General features: G+C 34.1%; 1 protein-coding gene across 2 annotated transcripts in view; it reads left to right on the forward strand.

The window, feature by feature from the left end:
- Positions 1–214: 214 nt before the first annotated feature.
- Positions 215–15,662, forward strand: part of LOC107719144 (uncharacterized) — a 28,706-nt gene continuing 13,258 nt past the window's right edge. The window contains exons 1-7 of one of the 2 annotated variants that reach the window (XM_016526512.1): positions 215–276; positions 5,992–6,151; positions 6,396–6,467; positions 6,566–6,642; positions 9,196–9,296; positions 11,479–11,595; positions 12,912–12,986. In XM_016526512.1, the coding sequence (XP_016381998.1) occupies positions 232–276; positions 5,992–6,151; positions 6,396–6,467; positions 6,566–6,642; positions 9,196–9,296; positions 11,479–11,595; positions 12,912–12,986 (647 nt within the window). In that variant the 5' untranslated portion in view covers positions 215–231. Of the gene's footprint in view, positions 277–5,230; positions 5,407–5,991; positions 6,152–6,395; positions 6,468–6,565; positions 6,643–9,195; positions 9,297–11,478; positions 11,596–12,911; positions 12,987–15,662 lie in introns of those variants that run through there. The other variant, XM_016526511.1, reaches the window with a different exon arrangement.

The following is a 15,662-nucleotide window of genomic DNA, read 5'->3' on the forward strand; positions in this document are numbered from 1 at the left end:
AATTGAATTTATATAACTAAGATGAAAACATAGTGATGACAGGTGAATCGCTTTTTGAAAAGTAATAAGAAATCATTTAACAAAAATGAATCACACTTCACAGAGGTGAATCACTTTTTGAACGAACCGATTCACTAAAATAAATCACACTTCCCACAGGAGAAAGTTTCTGGACTGTCCGAGCGAACCGATTCATTAAAACGAATTACACTAATGTTGTTTCACACAGAGATGCAGACGGATGAAGACACGGATAAGTCTCCATTCAATATTGAAGTAAATGACAACGTTTTATCTATCTCGTGTTTCGTGAAATGCTGTCGTACTGTTTTCCTTTTAATAGCAAATTCTGCAGTAATCCTATTTGGATAGTAAAAAAAAATTATGTTGACTTTCCTCATGCTAATGCAAATTTAACTCAACACGAGCCGAGACCTTCATGCTCTAAAATGTTTTATTTATGAGTATGGCAAATATGTAGAAATATTAGCGCTGCGTCAGTGTGCAGACATGCCCTCATGGCGTGTGTGTGTAGTCTGCCAGAGTTTATGCTCTTTAAATGGTTCATTAAAAATGCATCGTCTTCCTCAGAAAGCCGGTAAGATTTCTGTAGACAGAGTAGACCGGATATCACTTGTTGGCTGGGATGATTGACAGGTTGTCTGACAGCTGCTGTTTCTGTTTTATTTTGCGTCACACACTATGCAGTCTTTGTGAACTCCTTGAGCTGAGGAGAAGTTTAGCACAGTTTTTGCTAAATCTAATTAGGAAGCAGCTCACCCAAAGATTAGCCTACTTAGTAAGACTCAATGACAAAACTTTTAATTGTGTGAAACATTCCTTTAATGACAGAAAGGTGCATGGAAAATGTCACCTGGTTCATTGCTTCCGTCCTACATGTTCCCGTTTTCTTTTGTAATTATTTGAAATCAATGATGATTACTCACTGAAATTTTGAAACAGTGTTCATAAATGTCTTCCTTAATTGCAGACAGACATTATGTGATTTTTACTGCTCCTGAAATTAATATATTAACAAATCTCAGGTGTTAACATTTTCTGTAAAACATCTTGCCTGAAAAGAAATTGAAATGAAATTATGTAAAGTATCATGATTCAGAAACATGCTCCTATCAGGGTTATTATCGTTAACTAAAACTAAAACTTAAAAAAAAAGTTCATTAATTGAAATAAAAAAAAAATTCATTAATTGAAATAACTGAAATAAAATAAAATATAAAAACCTAAACTTATTTAATTTTAGTCACCAACGCATTTCTAATTTTTTTTTTCATTTAAGTGAACTAAATAAACTAAACCTAAAAATATAGGTTTGCTTAGCTTAAAAAACACAACAAAATTACTAAAACTTTAATTGACATTAAAATGAAAAATGAAAATGTAAGAAGTCATTTAAAATATTAACTGAAATTAGAGTATATCAATGATGCTAAAATAATACTGATATAATCACAAATTACCTGCTTTGTAGATGCACAGGACAAATATAAATAGAGTACAATTTCGTGGAAAATAATACATCCTTACTCATTATTCCATTCACGTTCAGATTTTATGCTGCTAAAATCATGATTACATTATGTATGCATATACATCTGTCTGTACCGACAACATGGCAAATGCTGATTACATTAATTAGAGTTTCTCACAATACTTTATAATTCAAACAGTAACATTTTCCAGCTGATTACATAATGGCTCAAGCCTCTGGATATTAATGGTCAGATTCTGTTTGGTTTGAATTTAATGAGATCAGTCGTCGCAGAGTTTAATTAGGCCAGACAGAAACAGCTGCAGGAGGTTGAGCTCATGGCAGCCTCTGGAAAAGCAAGTCTCTGCCAGGCCTCAACGTCGCTGTTTAAAAATATCTGACACCCACGCCATACCTGACAGTCCTGTCAATAACTGCCATTTATCATCCATATCTGCCTGCTTTCATTTAATTACTGCAATGAATCTAATGCAGGGCTGCAGTCTCAGACCTCCTTTATCCAATTACTGTGAGTTTCTCCACAGCTTCGGTTGGTTCTGAAAGCATCCTGCAGATAAAAGAATAACGTTTGTCTTGTAGAGCAGAGGCCTACAATGTCAAGGTCATGGGTTTGTTCCCAAATAACACAAATCATGATAAAAATGTAGGGCTGCACGATAAATCGAAATGGAATCGAGATCGCGATTCGACAGAAGCCGCGATTGGCATGCGTATCTTTCAGTGAAGCACGGTTCTGTGATCAGCAGTAAATCTCCATCCGAAGGCCAGAGGGCGCTCTTGTGCTGAAACTCCAAATACGCCTGGCAGAAGAAACCCAGGAAATGCTGCAGCTGAATAAACAGAAGATTCAACTGCTTTCATTGATTCAATGTGACTAATAAACACACGACTACGGCAATATATACGGTTTAGCGGAGTTCTTATTATTATAATTTTCATTAAAATAAAGTATATTTATAATGCAATGCCTTTATCACTGCTTAAATACTATGAAATATATTGCGTGCCTTATTCTGTGAATCGCATTCGATTAATCGTGCATCCCTATAAAAATGTTTAACTTGAATTGCCAAAAGTGTCTGCCGAATGCCTAAATGCAAATTTAAATCTAGATAAATTTTAGTGCTGTCAAACGATTAATCGCATCCAAAATAAAAGTTTTTGTTTACATAATATATGTGTGTACTGTGTATATTTATTATGTACATATAAAGACACACATACAGCATATATTTTGAAAATATTTACATGTATATATTTATATTTAAACGTAACATATTTTCTTAAATATATACATGCATGTGTGTGTATTTATATGTACATAATAAATATACACAGTACAGACATACATTATGTAAACAAAAACTTTTATTTCGGATGTGACTAATCGCGATTAATCGTTTGACAGCACTAATAAATTTACATAATCATGGTTCACATGACACACACATATAGATGCAGCATATTCCATAAAAATCTGTTATAAACATCTCTTCTGCGTTGTTAATAAATTAAATCAAATAATTGGAATAAAATAAAATACATTACATTTGATAGTTTTTTTTAGATTTTGTCATTTAAAAATATCAATTATAAGAATTCAAAGAAAGAAAAAAAACAACATAGTAAAATCATCTTTATTTTTTTCTTTAATAAAGTTTAAAGGAATAATTCACCCAAAGATTAATTTTCTAATAAATGTACTCACCTTCAGGCCATCCAAGATGTAGATGAGTTTGTCTCTTCATCAGATTTGGAGAAATTTAGCATTACATCACTTGTTAAATTGATTCTATTTAGTGAATGGGTGCCATCAGAAGAGTCCATACAGCTGATAAAACATCACAATAATCCACAAGTATTCCACACAACTTCAGTCCATTAATTACTGTAATATCTTGTGAAGAGAAAAGTTTGGTTGCTTCAGTCCAAACTCCATAATAACGCTTCTGCCAGTGAAAAAATTCATCCCCTGTTGTTTTCTTACAGCAAAATCCACCAATTTAGAACTGTTTTAGACTGTTTTTGCATGTAAATGTGCTTGATCTTGTGCATACTTTTCTCCTGATTCAGACAAAACATTTTTACCAGATAAAGCAATATTATAAACACTGAACACATATTTTTCGCTGGAAGTAATGGTTTGAAGTTAAATGTCTTAACACACAGATCATGTATTAGTGGATTATTGTGATGTTTTTATCAGCTGTTTGGACTCTCATTCTGACGGCACCCATTCACTGGATCTATTGGTGAGCAAGTGATGTACGGCTACATTTCCACAAATCTGTTATGACAAACTCATCTTCATCTTGGATGGCCTAAGGGAGAATAAATTTGGATAGCCTGAGGGTGAGTACATTTTCAGCAAATTCTCATTTTGGGTAAACTATTTCTTTAAAATGCACGATCACATGTGCTCCCTCGGTTTGAACAGGCATGACACTTCTGGCATCACCGTCGGTTTGGCTGAGCCAGAGACATGTTTGAACAGATCGTGATGATTGACACTCTGAGAAATCGTCCTTCTGCAGTGTTTGCCGGTGGTATCGTTCAGTGATTGCTGTGAATGACAGACAGAGAGCCACGCTTGCGATCACATGACAGTACACCTGCTGTCTGAGGCATAGCGTGAAGTCTTACATTTCCTGTCACTTGACATCGTCCTTGTTTTATTTTCCTCAGGGTTCCTGCAGAGAAGAGTCTCGAACATGTACATTTGCTCAGTTTAGCATGGCCTACCTCATCTAAAAAGCAGAAACAAACTGAGGTTGCTCACAGGCTGAGCTTTAGAGTCTGTTCAGTATGGATGCTGGACTCTGACATAAACCTGTGGTGAAAGCAAAGATGCATAAAATCATAATTTACATACATCTGCGACAGAAGCATTGCCCTTAGAAAGACTGCCAGCGCTGTATACATAATTAAACTCTGAACTGGACCTATATATAGGACCTAGAAAGGGTCAGTATCCTGTGGCGTGCATGTGTTGAATTCACTCACACTCATGAATAACCTTGCAGTGCTGGAACTGACCTTTATAATGACCTTTATTTCTGCTGTCACACTAAATATTCTCTTATAGCGCCTCAACATCTCCACTGGTCCTGTATGTCCTTCTGCTAGTGTAACATAAAATGTGATTTAAGATGGTTAGACGTGCAAATGGATCAATTGACAGTCAGATAATGTCACACAGCGCCTCTTACAGGACAGATATGTCGTTGCAATTAAAGTAGTGTATTTCCAGAGCGTTTGGGTTCATCTCGGCCCAAAAACCTTGAGGAAAAAACACTGCACTTCCTATAAACTATTATAAGAGGCATCCGTTTGTAATGAAGGTAACATTAAAACTGAGCTGGAAACCGTTAACCAAGCCTTCTATGTGTAGACCTTATTCATTATAGTTCATATTTGAATAGTGTGTCATTTCATCAAATGATCAAAAGACGTAAGTTCATCAAATTTTGGAAAATATGACGTAATACTGTACGTCTTCTGCTCTACTAGGTTAGAAACTCATTGAGTACTATAAATATTGTTATTGTATTGTTATCTATGAAACTTTGTTGTCTCCTGTTGAAGGCACAGTATATAATAATATGATACAAACATATGGTATTATAGTAATTTAGCATATGGATAGCATACCTATTTTCTTAAATGCGTTTACATCGCAGATCGCGGCTTTTACGAAACGCGTTTGGTTCTCATGGGTCCCCGTCAATGCGGAAGTGTCTCCATGCTGTGTTTGACCACACTCATTCATACAAATGTAATATCATGCGTTATTTGTCCTGTGGGTGAAGTGCACTTAAAACTGTCAGAAGATGTTGCGCAGAAGGACAAACGGACGAGATGATGCGGACAGTGTCAAACCTGAAAGAAAGAAGGTGACGAATCAAAGTGAACTCTGCAACTCATGGACTGAATGTGTGTTTGGTTTTTACTAACAAAACAATAGGTACCATGGTAATTCAATACTTCTGGACTGTAGTATTACCATGGTATATTATGAAGTACCCTGTGAATAAGAATCGGTGTAAGAATCAAAGAATCATGGTATTACCATTTGTTACATATTCATTGTACATTTTTTTTGTAAATACCCTCACCTGTAGGCCTATGACTGTCATAGTTTATTCTAAATTATAGATTATAATCTGTTAAGTAAATCGTTAAATAAGAATAATGAATAAATTATGGAAGAATATATAAATAAAGGTAATAATTTGGTAATAACTGTGGTTACATGTTTGCAAAATTAAATGAAAGTTTGTGTGTTGCCAAGGCTGTTGTTTGTTTTTTAAACTAACAGAAGGGTTATTGGATGATGCAAAAACTATGAAAATGGCCGATATTTTGGTTTATCAGCATAAAACTGTATGTATAATAGAAATTATACAATATTTGAACAAAAGTTTTAGTTGGAGTATCATGCCGCTGCTTGACATGTGATTTCAACTCTCCCACCACAGACATCAGAGGACTCTGGTGTTACTGGTGTGCCTGTCTCGCAGAGGAGCTGCTGGACTGTTGTGTCCTTCTGGATGAAGGTTTTGCTCTTCATCATCTTCACTCCAGCTTTCCTGAACTATGCCTCCCTGCAGAGAGAGGGACAGGTGCTGTCAGCCGCAGGTGAGACCTCATAATCTCTTCAGGGGGCTGTTTCATAAAACAAGTTTACCAAACAAGCCAGGCTTATTTCAGTTATTCTGTCTTATTCTGAACCAAATCAACTGACAATACGTCAGACTAACTGAAATAAACCTGGCTTATTTGGTAAACTTGTTTTATGAAACAGGCCCCAGGAAGACCTTAGGATCATGTGCAGTTTGGTAACTTTCAGCTCATTTGTTTGAATATTTCTTTCGATATGTAGGTGCTCAGCTAATTGATATCGGCCTCGGCCAAAAGATCCATCTGTTGTGCAAAGGACACGGACGACCTGTTGGTACGTTAAATTAATAGTTCAACCAAAAATGGAAAAAGAGTCTGATATTTATATTGTGGACTGTGCACAGTGAAAATGATGTTTCATTTTTGTTTCAGTTGTTCTTGATGCTCCAGCAGGGATGTCTTCAGATGTTTGGTACTATGTGCAGGAGGGTCTCTCATTATCAACAAAGGTTAGTTCAAACAAACTGCCACCACGACTACTGGATGTTTGGAAACTGGTAATACATTTCATGTAGCTTCATGTATGAATGTGTTTTCTGTACATGCAGTACACACTGTCATATTTCCTCATTTTTGAATGGTCACCACTGGCACATAATGCAACAAAGACAGCTAAAGTCAACAGATTTTACTAATAGACCTACCAATCTCTGTTTAAAAGTAACATAATGATTAGGCCTGTCACGATAATAACTTTTTGTTGTGCGATATATTGCCCCATCAAAAAATTGCGATGTGATATTATTGTCATTTTAAGACCATTTTATGCCATTTTAAGACAGATTTTTCCCTGACCTTCTTTTCTCTGTAAATTAAGGGTGCACACTATTGCTGAAAAACACAATCCCTATTTAGCAGTCAGATGTCAGTATGCACAAAGGCACAGGTCCCCAAACAAGGCCATATCTGCAGATTAAACTTTTTTTTGTAGAGGCATTTTTAAAATTTGAACTAGCACCTCATGTCTACACCACGTTATGTACGAGAAGCTGCAAAAGACACAGGCGCAAGTGGAATGCAAAAAACATTTTTTTTAATGTTATTGTGTTTTTTTTATAGTGTTTTTTTATGTAAATATAATGGGCAATATATTGTGTCACCAAAAATGATTGAGGTCATGTACATATATTGTGCGATAAGTCGATATATTGATTATTGCGACAGGCCTAATAATGATGCTGCCATCTTTCTGAAATAATTTTTAACCCCCTGTAATTTGGCTCCTAATCTCAGGTGAAAATTGCCATTTTGACCCCCCCTCTACAAAATAGTGGATTACTCCGTAAATATTTATCCAAGACATTTAATGTTTTGGCTTTTATCACTATACATGTTTATCTTTCTTCAGAAAAATTATTAGCAAAATCAAAAATTTGAGCCAGGGACCTCTGATTGAGTTGACACGGAATGACCCAGTTAATATTCAGTAATATTATTGATATTGAATTATTGAACTGCACTGACACTATCGAATGAGTTCAGAATTTGAACTGAATTGAGTTAAATAATGACACTCCACTCTGACACTGAACTAAATTGAATCAACATTGAGTTGACTTGTGCTGAATAACAACTCTATTGCCTTCTGTAGAGCTGCTATAGCTGAACTGAACATGTTTCATAACTGATGAAATTTGCAACGTTGACATGGTTATCGAACTCGATCCTCAAGCAAAAGAGCCGCTTCATCGCTGACAAATGATAGAGACATTTGCAAGTTTTGTTTCCTACAGTGGACTGTGAGTAAATCGCCTAAAACTGTATCATAAAAATCCACCTCAACCAGCATTCTTTTTGTTTTCTTTCTTATAAAGTATCCCATTATTATTTCAGAAACCACTGCAAATGATTCAAGGTTGTGAGTGAATTGTCCAAAAATTCAGACCTTCTTGCAATCCTGTTTGATCGATTAGATAAATAGTGATTCATTCATGAATATTACATTGCTAGATCTGATTGTGAACAGGTGATGGCAAACATATGACGTAATTGCATAAATATTGTCAAGGAAAATGATTCTCAGGTTGGTATACCTTAATCTCCATCAACAGATAAGGAGTTATCAGTAATAATTTTCTGGAGGCCAGAAAAAGCGAAAAATGTGATTATGTAGCTTTCCTCCCTTTTTCACTGTATATGATGAAATGTGTGTGTGTAAATTCAATCTTAACAAGATTATAAGGCCACCCAGAATATGGGATTTTTTTTTTGCATCTGTGTGGCTTCATGTGTTGTTTCTACAATTTTTTTGTGAAGTTAGAAGAAAGTTTATTAAATTACTGGTGAATCATGATTTGTTCATGAAATTCACAAGCTCACATCTATGTGGCATGTCAGCAAACCTACATTTGCAAAATGACTCCTCACTGATATCTATCAGGTCGTAGGGATGTTTTATGCATGTGATTCCAAAACAAAAACCACTTACTTAACGGGATTAAATGAGCTTTTTACCATTTAGAATGAACTAATGAAAACTCTTCCATTAAGGGGATGATAAGAGAAAGCCTTTCACTGATGTCGTGTACAACATTAAATAAACAAAGCAGCACCACAGTTTTCATTGATGTGAGTCATTACTTTAGGGACATAAAGGCATTATTGATTTTTCTGCTTCTTCAGAGAAGTTACAAGACTTCAGCTTTCAGAGCGTGTGCTGCTGTATTACTCTAGTAATTCAAGGCAGTGAGGCGGTGAAGCATTTCTGTGACATGCTGTCAGAACAAACCTAGTTGTGAAGTGTTGGAGATTCCTGCCGATGGCCTGCATTGCAGTGACTGTCCAGTAGAGCCAGACGATGTAGCAAACATTTGCGATAATTGATGATTAAAGGAGTTGCAACATTAAATTGTGCAACATTGTGAATATTACAATATGTTTAATGTACACTTTATTTGCAGGTGAAGTTTCCTAAAGGAATTATCAATGAGGTTTTTGGTGTGTCAGTTGAGGTTTCTCCTGCTGTCATTTTCATGACACTTAAACTGTGATCTGTTTCTCAGGTGTGCACCTATGACAGAGTCGGTCTGGGTTTCAGCCGAAGGACCCTGCAGAATGAAACTACAGACACCGAGAAAGTCTGGGGAATATCAACCACTGGAAGGTATGAAAGTGTCTTAGTCTGAAACTAAACAGTTTTCCAAAACTGTAGATGTGACAGCACCAAAAAAATGTCCAAATAACATTGGCATCAATTAGAGCATCAATTAGAGCTTTCTGGGTCCATAAAATGAAAACTTGACCTCCTGACACAATTTTTAAAAATTGATATTGCTATAGTTTCTATATATATATATGTATATATATATATATACAACCTAGTTTTCAAAAATTTGATGTTGGTGAGAATTTTTTATATTTTTGAAAGAAGTCACTTAAGCTCATCAGCCCTCATTTATTTGAATAAAAATACAGTAAAAATATTGTGAAACATTACAGTTTAAAAAGTGTTTTCTATTTGTATATATTTTAAATGTAATTGTATGTAATTTATTTAAAAGAACTGCATTTATTTGAAATAGAAACATTTTGTAACATTATAAATGTCTTTTTTAACCAATTTAACGTGGCCTTGCTAGTAAGTATTAATTTATTATTCTAATAAATGAATAAAAAGAGAAATCTTATGCCCGGTTCAGACTACACGATTTTAGCCCGATTTTGCCACGATTTGCTTGACGTAGGGTGTCGTGGGGATTCGTAAACGACAATGGGCGTCGGGACGCAAGATTCCATCGTTTCAGCACATGTAGTGTGTCATAGGACCCTTTTTGAATTGTAGTGTACTTGTTTACAATACATGAAGATTTTATGGTTATATTAAGCAATAAATCTAAAAACAAAGAAACACCCCTCCCATGTTAACAGTTTTAATCCACACGCAGGTGTCTGTGTGTCTCGTATCTTTGACATTGGTCTGCTCTACTATTCAATCAGTGCTGTAGGACAGAGATGTCTTTGTCCTTGTCCTCTGGCAACAAGACATCCTGCCTTCAGGTTTATTCATCCTACATGTGGAGTCACTCTTATCTTGTTGCTGTTGACATGATAACATTTCTTCATGCATTAAAGTGATGTGTAGCGAGAGGACAGGGAGTTGGTTATCAGTGTCCTCTTTTCTCCTTTGTCTGGCACGTTTAGAAGGCAAACAGCAAGATTTAATTTTCCTAAAGTTCAATAAGCCAGGAGCAAAAATGTGGAGTATTGTCCTTTTTATTCTTTCCTGAAACCTTTTCATTTGGAAACTGACTTGATTTGATGTTGAAGGAAAGCCAATAGTACATACTAATTTTATTTTTAATTTTTGATAAGGACCTGTGCTGTTTTGTTCTTAGACTTATATACTATATACTACTGTACAAAACATTGTGTGTAATACTGTATCCTGCAGTGTGCTCAACTTGACCTTTTTCCAGTGTGGTCAAAGAATAAATATCAACCACTATTACACATTTTTTCTTTACTCATTATTTGATACTTATATTTAATGTTTATATCGGAATATTATATTTTACACAAAATGTAATTAAAAATGCAAACCAACACTTAAATAATACCAGGACAGCATTTGCTGAATTAAATATGAAGCAAAATGATTTTTTTATAATGAATATTCACACTTTTCACCTTAATTTAAATGAAACACCAGAAATGTGTGCTTAATGATTAGACACAGCCCAAAACAATCCTAAATATAATAATAATATGCATAAATGTAATAGCATAAACAACAACAATAATAATTATTGCTATTTTAAATAATAATAATAATTATTATTATTTTATTTTAATTTGGTTTATTATGCCAAAAAGTAGAAATAAAACAAATATTAAATATTTGTTCTGTAAAAAGGAATAATGGAATCTATACTGATATCAGTCTGAGAAAAGCAATGTCGGTCAGTCTCTAGTTTTTCTTGACCCCCTGCACTTCTTGAAGAAATACTGCAGTAAATCACTCAGTGCCCACTGAATCTTCATGGCCTTTTTAGTTAATGAGGATGTCAGAAATAAAACCCATTAGTGTCTCATGGTACACAGTGCTTATTAGTTTAGTATGTCAGCCTCTGGTTTGAGGTCAGTTTGTCCTTCATGTAACATCACTGACCGCTTTAAAAAACTGGGCAGCAGTCTGGGACAGTGGGCGTCCCGTCTGGAGGTGAACGGACATGTGTGTCATAATGTGTCTCAGTGATTAATGAACTGTCAGATGAGTCATGTCTAGACTTTATTTGCACAAACCTGCACTCATTCCTGACCTGTATCTCTCCTTTCTTATCCTTCAGGATGGTGGATGACCTTCATCGATTGGTCAAGGCTGCAGATATATCTACACCCTTCATCCTGATTGGCTCTGAGTTGGGCACGCTCAACGGCAGGTTCTACAGCCACATCCATGACACGTAAGTCTACTGTTCTGTTTGGAAAAAATGTCAGTCAGTCATATCTGAACATGTCAGGAAGTTTGTTACCACCACAGAATGCATGTTATGTTTAATGTTTTTGAAAGAACTCTTTTATCCTGCATTTATTTGATCAAAATATAGTAAAAACAACATTATGAAATATTATTACAGTTTAAATGCACTGTTTTCTATTTAAATATATTTGAAAATATAATTTATTCCTGTGATGCAAAGCTTTTCAGCATCATTACTCCAGTTTTCAGTGTCACATGATTCTTCAGAAATCATTCTAATATGCTGATTTGCTGCTTAAGAAACATTTCTTTTTATTATTGATGAAATCTTTTGTTCTGCTTAATTTTTGTGGAAACCTTGATACATTTACAAGTTTGGAGTAAGTAAGATCAAAAAAATTTTTTTATTAATATTTTTATTTAGCAAGGATGCATTAAATTGATCAAAAGTGACAGTAATAACATTTATAATCTTACAAAAGATTTCTATTTCAAATAAATGCTGTTATTTTGAACCTTTAATTTATCAAAGAATCCAGAAAAATATATCCGGGTTTCCATAAAAATATTAAACAGTAAAAGCATTGGTAACAACACATTTTCAACACTGATAATAATTATAAGAACCATTATTAATATTATTATATAATTATATAATTGAGCACCAAATCACTATAATAGAGCAATTTCTGAAGAATCACGTGACACTAAAAATACAACTTTGCCATCACATAAATAAATTACTTTTTAAAATATATTAAAATAGAAAAAAGTTATTTTAAATGGTAATAATATTTCAAAATATTGCTGTTTTTACTGCATGTTTGATCAAATAAATGCAGCCTTGAGGAGCAAAAAAGACTTCTTTCATAAACATTGAAAAATCATAATTATTTCAAACTTTTGACCAGTAGTGTGCAATAAATTGGCAAATAGTGTTATATATGCCTAACAGGGTTTTTCTTCCAGACATTTATACCTGTCACGACCAAAAGATCCATCAGAGTAGCTTGGGACTGACTTTTCGGCACACACTCCCCCCAACCCCGCCTCCACCCTCCCTCCATCTGACAGATTTAACGTTTCATCTGCTCTGATGTGCAGCTTTAAGACCCATAAATTCAGCTGCGTCAGGCCTGTAGCGCCCAAGGACTGAAAATATTGTCCCCGCTGCAGCTCTGAGTCCATTCATCTCACTCGATAGATGCTGTTCATTTCTCAATCGGTGTGTGGGGTCTCATCTGAGCTCTAGAAACATCCTCTGTGTGGTCTTTTCACCGTCTCTCTCTGTCTCTTCAGGCAAGTGTCTGACCTGGTGTTGATCGATCCGATCCCAGAGGATGTCTTTGAAGAGGAGAAGTGGCAGCAGTACTGGTGAGTCATCAGCCGAGAGAGAGAGTATGAGGCACAAACATGATTTGTCAAATCCCAGCTCCATCCTAATGCTGAGAGCCAGAGGAAGAAATTAAAGGTGAAGTGTATCATTTTTTTTAAAGGTGTTAAAATGCTTTCTTTTATTTTTAGTAAGCCATTCAGAAGTTGATTTCCCTGAAAAGCATACAGACTGTTGCTGTATGAAAACTACTCTGGCCAGACACAATGAAAACAATCTTTTTTTTTGTTGCAATTATTAAGTTTGGTAATGCTATAGGAACAAATATTACACACTTCACCTTTAACTAGTTTTTACAGGAAAATAATGAATTAAATCAAGTATTTGACATGTTCCATATTTATTGATACACAGATGTAGTATCTAATTTGACTGACAAAAATGATACTATTGTATTGCAACTTTGACATTTATATAACATTAATATTTCATAAAAATGGAAATACTATGGAATTCTTTGAAATTATTTTTTCCTGAATTTTATGGTGGTGTGTATGTATATGTTTGTGTTTATATACAGTATATTTATAAATGTTCAAATATATATAAATATTTATTGATATAAATTACATATATATATATATAATTATATACATATTTATATGAATTATTAATAGGATATAGATATTACATTTATTAAATTAAACAATCTGTTCATATATAGCCTGTTATAAATATATTTTATATATATTTTCAGTATAAAAATAATTAATTTTCAAAATTCATATAAAAAAATATTTGAGAATCTCTTAGTATTTGGTTTGTCCTGAGCTGACATAAACTCCATACGTTTATACAAAACCTTATAATCCATGTTATTATACCATTTTAATATTTTTACTTTTAAAAATACATTTTACTTGTACAAATAATAAGAATTTTATGCTAAAATCCATGTTATTATTATTTTTTTCTTTTTAAAATGTTTAAATTGTCCCAATCAAATTGAACCGATTGGTGACTCTAATTTGACTTTTTTTTCTTCTTTTTTTGGTAAAGATTTGAATTGAATCATTGTAAAAGCAAATATTTACTCCGGTAATGTTTACATTTACCACATCTTTCGTCAGAGCTAAAAGGAGCAAAAACTGAGCTGCTCAGTGCTCACAGACACTAATATACAGCCAATGTAAGCACTCAATAAATATTTAAACAGCCAGGTACAGCTCCAATTACATGGGTATTTACAGCTAGTTGCAGTTTATGTCCATAGTTAAGCATGCTGAAGCTATTCAATTTCAGTGGAAGTCAGTAAGAAATAGAGTCACATTTCCTGGCCTCGTTCTACCTGCTATTGGAGTCATTTAGAAGTGACATGATCGCAATTCCTCAGAGATCCCTTTTGCACTGCTTTAAAAGCCCTTCCTTCCTTCATGGAGAATATCCCGTTTCATAAACTTCTACCTCTATTATTTATCACCATTATGCGACTCGAATGAGTTCAGCTAGATAAGAAATGAATATGCCCGGATTGACTCATTTGTACATGACTGGAGGTGAAGCAGCGCCATTTATCTGGGAAATGTGCGCAATTACGCTTTGATTAATAGATGCTCATTCCATTGAGTGCAAGACGGTGTTCATGCAATCCAATTACTTAAGACACACTGAAATAAATGTTGTGGATATTAACTCAGGGCTCAAGTTAATATACGTATAACATGAGTTTTAGTACTGATCTTACTTGAATCATAAGAGCTGCTGGTTTAAATTAAAGATGCGGAGGATGTATTAAACAGTTCTGCTTGCGATTATGTGATAGCCGTGCAATATAAAATTAAGTCTTTGGGGAAATATTGTATTAGAATTTTATTTTAGAACAGCTTCACAGGCTGGAATGATCCTTGGCATTTTCTAAAATCTATTTTTATTATCTGCAGTTATTGGCATAAAATTATGTGTTTAAAAATGCTGTAATATTGATCCTTGACAAGTGTAGTTTTTAATTTCATATTTTCAGGGTTTTTTATTTTAAATTTGAATCAAGTTTTTTTAATATATCTATATAGCTTTTATTTATTTTTATTTCAGTTTTACTAATTTTAGTACTTCAGCTTAGTTTAGTTGCTTGCTAAGGCAACATTTCAAATTTTTGTTTACGTTTTTAAGTTTAAATTGTTCATATTTTATTTAATTTTATTTTTCAGCATTATTTCCTTTAAATCTGCTAAAGCTATAGTAGATTACAGTATCAGATATATAGACAATTAGATATGTGTTTTATTTTCATTATTATTTTATTAAATTCTTATTATTTGCTTTCAATAGGATCTTTTAGGATTGGTTCCAATTTTATATTATGATTTAAATTCCCGTACCAAACTTGCATATTGCTTCAGGATTTTTTGACTAACAACTTTCTAGGCCCATTTCCTGCTTACCGATTCATTTTATGTTACTAAGTGTCTCCAAGGTGTGTCAAAAGCAGGCGTTAATTCTTCGAGTGATGAGAGGCTTTTACATGAGGTGTAAACTCAAACCAAAAATACTCTTTGTTTTGCTGACTGCAGTGGTTCCGTGTTCTTTTGAATGGCTTTAATTGGGTCACAAGTCTGTGTAATTGCCGTCTCCTTCCTTTTAAGAAGCCTCGTGTGGCGACTAAGAGATAAACTGCCGGTGTCCAATAAGGACAGCCGACGATTAGATATGTTATTTTC

Source organism: Sinocyclocheilus rhinocerous, unplaced genomic scaffold, assembly GCF_001515625.1.
Source record: "Sinocyclocheilus rhinocerous isolate Xijiao unplaced genomic scaffold, SAMN03320098_v1.1 scaffold1084, whole genome shotgun sequence".
Lineage (NCBI taxonomy): Eukaryota > Metazoa > Chordata > Actinopteri > Cypriniformes > Cyprinidae > Sinocyclocheilus > Sinocyclocheilus rhinocerous.